This window comes from Entelurus aequoreus, linkage group LG12, assembly GCF_033978785.1.
Source record: "Entelurus aequoreus isolate RoL-2023_Sb linkage group LG12, RoL_Eaeq_v1.1, whole genome shotgun sequence".
NCBI lineage: Eukaryota > Metazoa > Chordata > Actinopteri > Syngnathiformes > Syngnathidae > Entelurus > Entelurus aequoreus.
Window position 1 is genome coordinate 65,465,581 of NC_084742.1, and position 10,000 is coordinate 65,475,580.

Genomic DNA, 10,000 nt, shown 5'->3' on the forward strand with positions numbered 1-10,000 from the left:
AAGCACTTAGGTTTCTACAAACGTGTGTGAAAGAATGGGCCGCTTTCAGTGATTTCCAGCATGTAACTGTCATAGGATGCCACCTGTGCAACAAATCCACTCGTGAAATTTCCTGGCTCTTAAATATTCCAAAGTCAACTTTATTATAAGAAAAGTGAATAGTTTGGGAACAACAGCAACTCAGCCACCAAGTGGTAGGCCACGTAAAGCAGACCTGGGCATTCTGCGGCCCGCGGGCCGCATCCGGCCCTTTGTGCGTCCCTGTCCGGCCCGCGTGAGGCCAATTATAAATTACAAAATACATTTTAAAAAGTATCCATGTCGAGTGTGCAATACAACGCGGTGCTGCTTTTGTTTTGAAAATCGTTATTTGTATTACTTCCGTGTGGACGTATGCGTGTGAGTGAATGTGAACAGCTGCAATCACAAATTACAAAATAAAGTTGAAAAAACATTAATGTCGTGCGCGCAATACAACTGTGCTGCTTTTATTTTGAAAAGTATTATTTATGGGCGTGTGTCCGTGTGTAACCTGCGAGTGAAGGTGCACATGCAGCGACAAGTGATGCACGGTTTACACCCGAGACGCTAAAAAGAGAAAAGTTGATGAAGAATGGCGTGTTTTCAACAAGACATGGACTGCCAAGCAACGTTCCCTCTAAGGTGCGTGCCTGCGCAATTGCGCACTGCTCAAGCGTCCTCTGCGCACAGCAAATATATGCCGCGCACCAAATCAAATCCCATGAATTCTAAACAAAATAAACATATTTATTCTATGTAATTTTGCAATGCAACTTTGAGTGACAGTGACAACAAGTGGCCCTAACGGTGTTCGTCAACACCGTTCAATTGAACACCGTTCAATTATTGTAACGTCTATCGAGATGCTTCGAGGACAGGAATTATATCGATCACTTTATTGAGCAAAACTGTTTATATTCGGACATAACCACACCAAAAACATGAGTAAAACACTTGTATCTCGAAAAACTAGTCATTTTCTGCCGTACAAACCAGGCCAAAACCAACTTGTCATCTGTCACCAACACGCATACCACTAAACCACTGGTGCGTTTATGGCCACACAAAAAGTCGGACAACTCAAACACCACACGAAGTTACACTATGACTCCTCAGTCATACTTGTGCTTATTTTACTGTCATTTATTATTAATGTTAATTTATTTATATTAGTCATGGAATGCTGTTACACACACTATGTTGAAGTATTATTATTATTATTAGTTATTATTAATCTTACGGTATTTTTCAAAAATAATATTGAGCAAAATTTAATTGAAATATTGTCGATGTGGCTCCCCAGCAGTGCTCGGGTTGCTCATGCGGCCCCCGGTAACAATTAATTGCCCACCCCTGACGTAAACTGACAGAGAGTAGTCAGCGGAGGAAATATGGTGTGGGGTTGTTTTTCAGGAGTTAGTTCCAGTGAAAGGAACTTTGAATGCTCCAGGATACCAAAACATTTTGGACAATTCCATGCTCCCCAACCTTGTGGGAACAGTTTGAAGCGGGTCCCTTCCTCTTCCAACATGACTGTGCACCAGTGCACAAAGCAAGGTCCATAAAGACATGGATGACAGAGTCTGGTGTGGATGAACTTGACTGGCCTGTGCAGAGTCCTGACCTGAACCCGATAGAACACTTTTGGGATGAAAAGTATTTGGCCACCTGCATTGAGTGCCATCCCATTCCTAACCCATAGGGTTCAATATGATGTTGCAGCTATTACAGCTTCAACTCTTCTGGGAAGGGCTGTCCACAAGGTTGCAGAGTGTGTTTATAGCAATTTTCCACCGTTCTTCCAAAGGCGCATTGGTGAGGTCACACGCTGATGTTGGTGGAGAAGGCCTGGCTCTCAGTCTCCGTTCTAATTCATACAAAAGATGTTCAGGTCAGGACTCTGTGCAGGCCAGTCAAGTTCATCCACACCAGACTCTTGTCATCCATGTCTTTATGGACCTTGCTTCGTGCACTGGTGCACAGTCATGTTGGAAGAGGAAGGGGCCCCGCTCCAAACTGTTCCCACAAGGTTGGGAGCATAGAATTGTCCAACATGTTTTGCACAAAGCAAGGTCCATAAAGACATGGATGACAAGAGTCTGGTGTGGATTAACTTGACTGGCCTGCGCAGAGTCCTGACCTGAACCCGATAGAACACCTTTGGGATGAATTAGAACGGAGACTGAGAGCCAGGCCTTCTCCACCTCCACCTCACCAATGCGCTTTTGGAAGAATGGTGGAAAATTGCTATAAACACACTCTGCAACCTTGTGGACAGCCCTTCCGAGAAGAGTTGAAGCTGTAATAGCTGCAACATCATATTGAACCCTATGGGTTAGGAATGGGATGGCACTCAACGCAGGTGGCCAAATACTTTTCATCCCAAAAGTGTTCTATCGGGTTCAGGTCAGGACTCTGCGCAGGCCAGTCAAGTACATAGTGTATGTACAGCAACTACTGTGTTTGTTTGGCCACGCCCACCTGAGCAGAAAGAGGAAATAGTTTCTACCCAGAAACCTGTCATTACCCAAAGTTCCCCTCGGGCAAATTAATTGATGTAACAATGACTCCGTGAGTTATGTACCAAATGTTTCCCAGCAGCCATTGACTGAGGGGTTTGATTCCCTTGTGTCCGCAGAGACGGTACGACGGGCGCCATGTGCGACAGAGCCACTCCCGCAGCATCCGCCGACCATCGAGTTGCGACACCGCTCCCGCTCGCCGCACCACCCGGCGCCGCGGCAGTCCCCCCCGGAGCAGAGTCACCCTCGGGCCTCCGCCGAGGACCACCTGCAGTCCTTCTCGCAGCTGCCGGACAGTAACCACCACCTGCCCGAGGACGCCTACCCTCTGTCGCTCTCCCCGGCCGCCCCCAGAGAGGCCACCTTCCCCGGCAGCCCGGGGAGCCAGGAGGAGGGCCCTCCTCGCGTCATCCAGCTCATGCCCAGCGCCATCATGAACCCGCTGTTCCCGGGCCCCGGCCGGAGCGGCGGCGTCGTGGACTTTAGGCACAGCCGCGGCGGACCCCAGGCGGCGCTTGAGAACGGGCGCGAGGGGAAGGTGCACGGCCACCAGATGACGACGGCCCAGCAGCCGCATCATCTCTTGCATCATCACCACCACCACCAGCAGGAGGAGGCGCTCTACAGGAACATCATCATGCCCGTGTCGCCCCCGGAGGAGCCGCAGATGCCACTGGGGCGCATCGCAGGTGAGACCACCACCTCTCGCTCAACGTCAACTTTAGTGGCGCAGTTGATACATGCTAACTGTTAGCATGCTAATGTCAACATTTTCGCATGTTAAAATTTTTAGCCAATTTTGCTGCCGAACACCTCAGAGCCATACAACTTGGTACTTGATACATGCTAACTGTTAGCATGCTAATGTCAACATTTTCGCATGTTAAATTTTTTTTGCCAATTTTGCTGCCAAACACCTCAGAGTCATATAACTTGGTACTTGAAACATGTTAACTGTTAGCATGCTAATGTCAACATTTTCGCATGTTAAAATCTTTAGCCAATTTTGCTGCCAAACACCTCAGAGCCACATAACTTGGTACTTGATACATGTTAACTGTTAGCATGCTAATGTCAACATTTTCGCATGTTAAAATTTGTTGCCAATTCTGCTGCCAAACACCTCAGTCGTATGACTTGGTACTTGATACATGCTAACTATTAGCATGCTAATGTCAACATTTTCGCATGTTAAAAAGTCTTAGCCAATTTTGTTGCCAAACACCTGAGAGTCATATAATTTGGTACTTTATACATGTTAACTGTTAGCATGCTAATGTCAACATTTTTGCATGTTGGTATTTTTAGCCAATTTTGCTGCCAAACACCTCAGAGCCACATAACTTGGTACTTGATACATGTTAACTGTTAGCATGCTAATGTCAACATTTTTGCATGTTGATATTTTTAGCCAATTTTGCTGCCGAACACCTTAGAGTCATAACTTGATACATGTCAACTGTTAGCATGCTAATGTCAACATTTTCGCATGTTAAAATTTTTAGCCAATTTTGCTGCCTAACACCTGAGAGTCATATAATTTGGTACTTGATACATGCTGACTGTTAGCATGCTAATGTCAACATTTTCGCATGTTAACATTTTTAGCCAGTTTTGCTGCCGAACACCTCAGAGCCATACAACTTGGTACTTGATGCATGCTAACTGTTAGCATGCTAATGTCAACATTTTCGCATGTTAAAATTTTTAGCCAATTTTGCTGCCAAACACCTCAGAGCCATATAACTTGGTACTTGATACATGCTAACTGTTAGCATGCTAATGTCAACATTTTCGCATGTTAAAATTTTTAGCCAATTTTGCTGCCGAACACCTCAGAGCCATACAACTTGGTACTTGATACATGCTAACTGTTAGCATGCTAATGTCAACATTTTCGCATGTTAAATTTTTTTTGCCAATTTTGCTGCCAAACACCTCAGAGTCATATAACTTGGTACTTGAAACATGTTAACTGTTAGCATGCTAATGTCAACATTTTCGCATGTTAAAATCTTTAGCCAATTTTGCTGCCAAACACCTCAGAGCCACATAACTTGGTACTTGATACATGTTAACTGTTAGCATGCTAATGTCAACATTTTCGCATGTTAAAATTTGTTGCCAATTCTGCTGCCAAACACCTCAGTCGTATGACTTGGTACTTGATACATGCTAACTATTAGCATGCTAATGTCAACATTTTCGCATGTTAAAAAGTCTTAGCCAATTTTGTTGCCAAACACCTGAGAGTCATATAATTTGGTACTTTATACATGTTAACTGTTAGCATGCTAATGTCAACATTTTCGCATGTTAAAATTTGTTGCCAATTCTGCTGCCAAACACCTCAGTCGTATGACTTGGTACTTGATACATGTTAACTATTAGCATGCTAATGTCAACATTTTCACATGTTAAAAAGTTTTTGCCAATTTTGCTGCCAAACACCTGAGAGTCATATAACTTGGTGCTTGATACATGTTAACTGTTAACATGCTAATGTCAACATTTTCGCATGTTGGTATTTTTAGCCAATTTTGCTGTTAAACACCTCAGTCATAACTTGATACATGTTGACTGTTAGCATGTAATGTCAACATTTTCGCATGTTAACATTTTTAGCCAATTTTGCTGCCAAACACCTGAGAGTCATATAACTTGGTACTTGATACTTGTTAACTGTTAGCATGCTAATGTCAACATTTTTGAATGTTGATATTTTTAGCCAATTTTGCTGCTGAACACCTCAGAGTCATAACTTGATACATGTTAACTGTTAGCATGCTAATGTCAACATTTTCGCATGTTAACATTTTTAGCCAATTTTGCTGCCAAACACCTTAGAGTCATATAACTTGGTACTTGATACATGCTAACTGTTAGCATGCTAATGTCAACATTTTTGAATGTTGATATTTTTAGCCAATTTTGCTGCTGAACACCTCAGAGTCATAACTTGATACATGTTAACTGTTAGCATGCTAATGTCAACATTTTCGCATGTTAAAATGTTTAGCCAATTTTGCTGCCAAACACCTCAGAGCCATATAACTTGGTACTTGATACATGCTAACTGTTAGCATGCTAATGTCAACATTTTCGCATGTTAAAATGTTTAGCCAATTTTGCTGCCAAACACCTCAGAGCCATATAACTTGATACATGTTAACTGTTAGCATGCTAATGTCAACATTTTCGCATGTTAAAATGTGTTGCCAATTCTGCTGCCAAACACCTCAGTCGTATGACTTTGTACTTGATACATGTTAACTATTAGCATGCTAATGTCAACATTTTCACATGTTAACATTTTTAGCCAATTTTGCTGCCAAACACCTGAGAGTCATATAACTTGGTGCTTGATACATGCTAACTGTTAGCATGCTAATGTCAACATTTTTGAATGTTGATATTTTTTGCCAATTTTGCTGCTGAACACCTCAGAGTCATAACTTGATACATGTTAACTGTTAGCATGCTAATGTCAACATTTTCGCATGTTAAAATTTTTAGCCAATTTTGCTGCCTAACACCTGAGAGTCATATAACTTGGTAGCATGCTAATGTCAACATTTTCGCATGTTAAAATTTTTAGCCAATTTTGCTGCCAAACACCTCAGAGCCATATAACTTGGTACTTGATACATGCTAACTGTTAGCATGCTAATGTCAACATTTTTGCATGTTAAAATTTGTTGCCAATTCTGCTGCCAAACACCTCAGTCGTATGACTTTGTACTTGATACATGCTATTTTTCAGCATGCTAATGTCAACATTTTCGCATGTTAAAAGTTTTAGCCAATTTTGCTGCCTAACACCTGAGAGTCATATAAGTTGGTAGCATGCTAATGTCAACATTTTCGCATGTTAAAATTTTTAGCCAATTTTGCTGCCAAACACCTCAGAGCCATATAACTTGGTACTTGATACATGCTAACTGTTAGCATGCTAATGTCAACATTTTCGCATGTTAAAATTTTTAGCCAATTTTGCTGCCTAACACCTGAGAGTCATATAACTTGGTAGCATGCTAATGTCAACATTTTCGCATGTTAAAATTTTTAGCCAATTTTGCTGCCAAACACCTCAGAGCCATATAACTAATGCCATATAATTTGGTACTTTATACATGTTAACTGTTAGCATGCTAATGTCAACATTTTTGCATGTTGATATTTTTAGCCAATTTTGCTGTTAAACACCTCAGTCATAACTTGGTACATGTTGACTGTTAGCATGCTAATGTCAACATTTTCGCATGTTAACATTTTTAGCCAATTTTGCTGCCAAACACCTGAGAGTCATATAACTTGGTACTTGATACATGCTAACGTCAACATTTTTGAATGTTGATTTTTTTAGCCAATTTTGCTGCTGAACACCTCAAGAGTCATAACTTGATACATGTTAACTGTTAGCATGCTAATGTCAACATTTTCGCATGTTAAATTTTTTTTGCCAATTTTGCTGCCAAACACCTCAGAGTCATATAACTTGGTACTTGATACATGTTAACTGTTAGCATGCTAATGTCAACATTTTCGTATGTTAAAATTTGTTGCCAATTCTGCTGCCAAATACCTCAGTCGTATGACTTGGTACTTGATACATGCTAACTATTAGCATGCTAATGTCAACATTTTCGCATGTTAAAAAGTTTTAGCCAATTTTGCTGCCAAACACCTGAGAGTCATATAATTTGGTACTTTATACATGTTAACTGTTAGCATGCTAATGTCAACATTTTTGCATGTTGGTATTTTTAGCCAATTTTGCTGCCAAACACCTCAGAGCCACATAACTTGGTACTTGATACATGTTAACTGTTAGCATGCTGATGTCAACATTTTCGCATGTTAAAATTTGTTGCCAATTCTGCTGCCAAACACCTCAGTCGTATGACTTGGTACTTGATACATGCTAACTATTAGCATGCTAATGTCAACATTTTCGCATGTTAAAAAGTTTTAGCCAATTTTGCTGCCAAACACCTGAGAGTCATATAATTTGGTACTTTATACATGTTAACTGTTAGCATGCTAATGTCAACATTTTTGCATGTTGGTATTTTTAGCCAATTTTGCTGCCAAACACCTCAGAGCCACATAACTTGGTACTTGATACATGTTAACTGTTAGCATGCTAATGTCAACATTTTTGCATGTTGATATTTTTAGCCAATTTTGCTGCCGAACACCTTAGTCATAACTTGATACATGTCAACTGTTAGCATGCTAATGTCAACATTTTCGCATGTTAAAATTTTTAGCCAATTTTGCTGCCTAACACCTGAGAGTCATATAACTTGGTACTTGATACATGCTAACTGTTAGCATGCTAATGTCAACATTTTCGCATGTTAACATTTTTAGCCAGTTTTGCTGCCGAACACCTCAGAGCCATATAACTTGGTACTTGATGCATGTTAACTGTTAGCATGCTAATGTCAACATTTTCGCATGTTAAAATTTTTAGCCAATTTTGCTGCCAAACACCTCAGAGCCATATAACTTGGTACTTGATACATGTTAACTGTTAGCATGCTAATGTCAACATTTTCGCATGTTAAAATTTTTAGCCAATTTTGCTGCCGAACACCTCAGAGTCAAATAACTTGGTAGCATGCTAATGTCAACATTTTTCGCATGTTAAAATTTTTAGCCAATTTTGCTGCCAAACACCTCAGAGTCATATAACTTGGTACTTGATACATGTTAACTGTTAGCATGCTAATGTCAACATTTTCGCATGTTAACATTTTTAGCCAATTTTGCTGCCAAACACCTCAGAGCCACATAACTTGGTACTTGATACATGTTAACTGTTAGCATGCTAATGTCAACATTTTCGCATGTTAACATTTTTAGCCAATTTTGCTGCCAAACACCTCAGAGCCACATAACTTGGTACTTGATACATGTTAACTGTTAGCATGCTAATGTCAACATTTTCGCATGTTAAAATTTGTTGCCAATTCTGCTGCCAAACACCTCAGACGTATGACTTGGTACTTGATACATGCTAACTATTAGCATGCTAATGTCAACATTTTCGCATGTTAAAAAGTTTTAGCCAATTTTGCTGCCAAACACCTGAGAGTCATATAACTTGGTACTTGATACATGCTGACTGTTAGCATGCTAATGTCAACATTTTCGCATGTTAACATTTTTAGCCAGTTTTGCTGCCGAACACCTCAGAGCCATATAACTTGGTACTTGATGCATGTTAACTGTTAGCATGCTAATGTCAACATTTTCGCATGTTAAAATTTTTAGCCAATTTTGCTGCCAAACACCTCAGAGCCATATAACTTGGTACTTGATACATGTTAACTGTTAGCATGCTAATGTCAACATTTTTCGCATGTTAAAATTTTTAGCCAATTTTGCTGCCAAACACCTCAGAGTCATATAACTTGGTACTTGATACATGTTAACTGTTAGCATGCTAATGTCAACATTTTCGCATGTTAAAATTTGTTGCCAATTCTGCTGCCAAACACCTCAGACGTATGACTTGGTACTTGATACATGCTAACTATTAGCATGCTAATGTCAACATTTTCGCATGTTAAAAAGTTTTAGCCAATTTTGCTGCCAAACACCTGAGAGTCATATAATTTGGTACTTTATACATGTTAACTGTTAGCATGCTAATGTCAACATTTTCGCATGTTGATATTTTTAGCCAATTTTGCTGCCATACACCTCAGAGCCACATAACTTGGTACTTGATACATGTTAACTGTTAGCATGCTAATGTCAACATTTTCGCATGTTAAAATTTTTAGCCAATTTTGCTGCCGAACACCTCAGAGTCAAATAACTTGGTAGCATGCTAATGTCAACATTTTCGCATGTTAAAATTTTTAGCCAATTTTGCTGCCAAACACCTCAGAGTCATATAACTTGGTACTTGATACATGCTAACTGTTAGCATGCTAATGTCAACATTTTCGCATGTTAACATTTTTAGCCAATTTTGCTGCCAAACACCTCAGAGCCATATAACTTGGTACTTGACACATGTTAACTGTTAGCATGCTAACATTTTTGCACGTTGATATTTTTAGCCAATTTTGCTGCCGAACACCTCAGAGTCATAACTTGATAGATGTTGACTGTTAGCATGCTAATGTCAACATTTTCCGCATGTTAACATTTTTAGCCAATTTTGCTGCCAAACACCTCAGAGCCATATAAATTGGTACTTGATACATGCTAACTGTTACCATGCTAATGTCAACATTTTCGCATTTTAAAATTTTTAGCCAGTTTTGCTGCCGAACACGTACTGTATTTACCTTTTGTTGGACAAATAAGTCTATCTTATATGACTTGGTTCTTGACACATGCTAACTGTTAACATGCTAACTGTTAACATGCTAAAAAAAATGTATTTGCCAATTTTACAGCCAAACACCTCAGAGTCATATAGCTTTGTATTGGGC

The 10,000-nt window shown here is 40.0% G+C and overlaps 1 protein-coding gene across 1 annotated transcript in view; it reads left to right on the forward strand.

Annotated features, from left to right (window-relative positions):
* LOC133661307 (transcription factor ETV6-like) overlaps positions 1–10,000 on the forward strand; it is a gene marked incomplete at its 3' end in the record, with an annotated part of 109,593 nt that overhangs the window by 91,834 nt on the left and 7,759 nt on the right. The window contains exon 5 of the mRNA XM_062064436.1: positions 2,660–3,232. Coding sequence (XP_061920420.1) covers positions 2,660–3,232 — 573 coding nt within the window. The remainder of the gene's footprint in view (positions 1–2,659; positions 3,233–10,000) is intronic.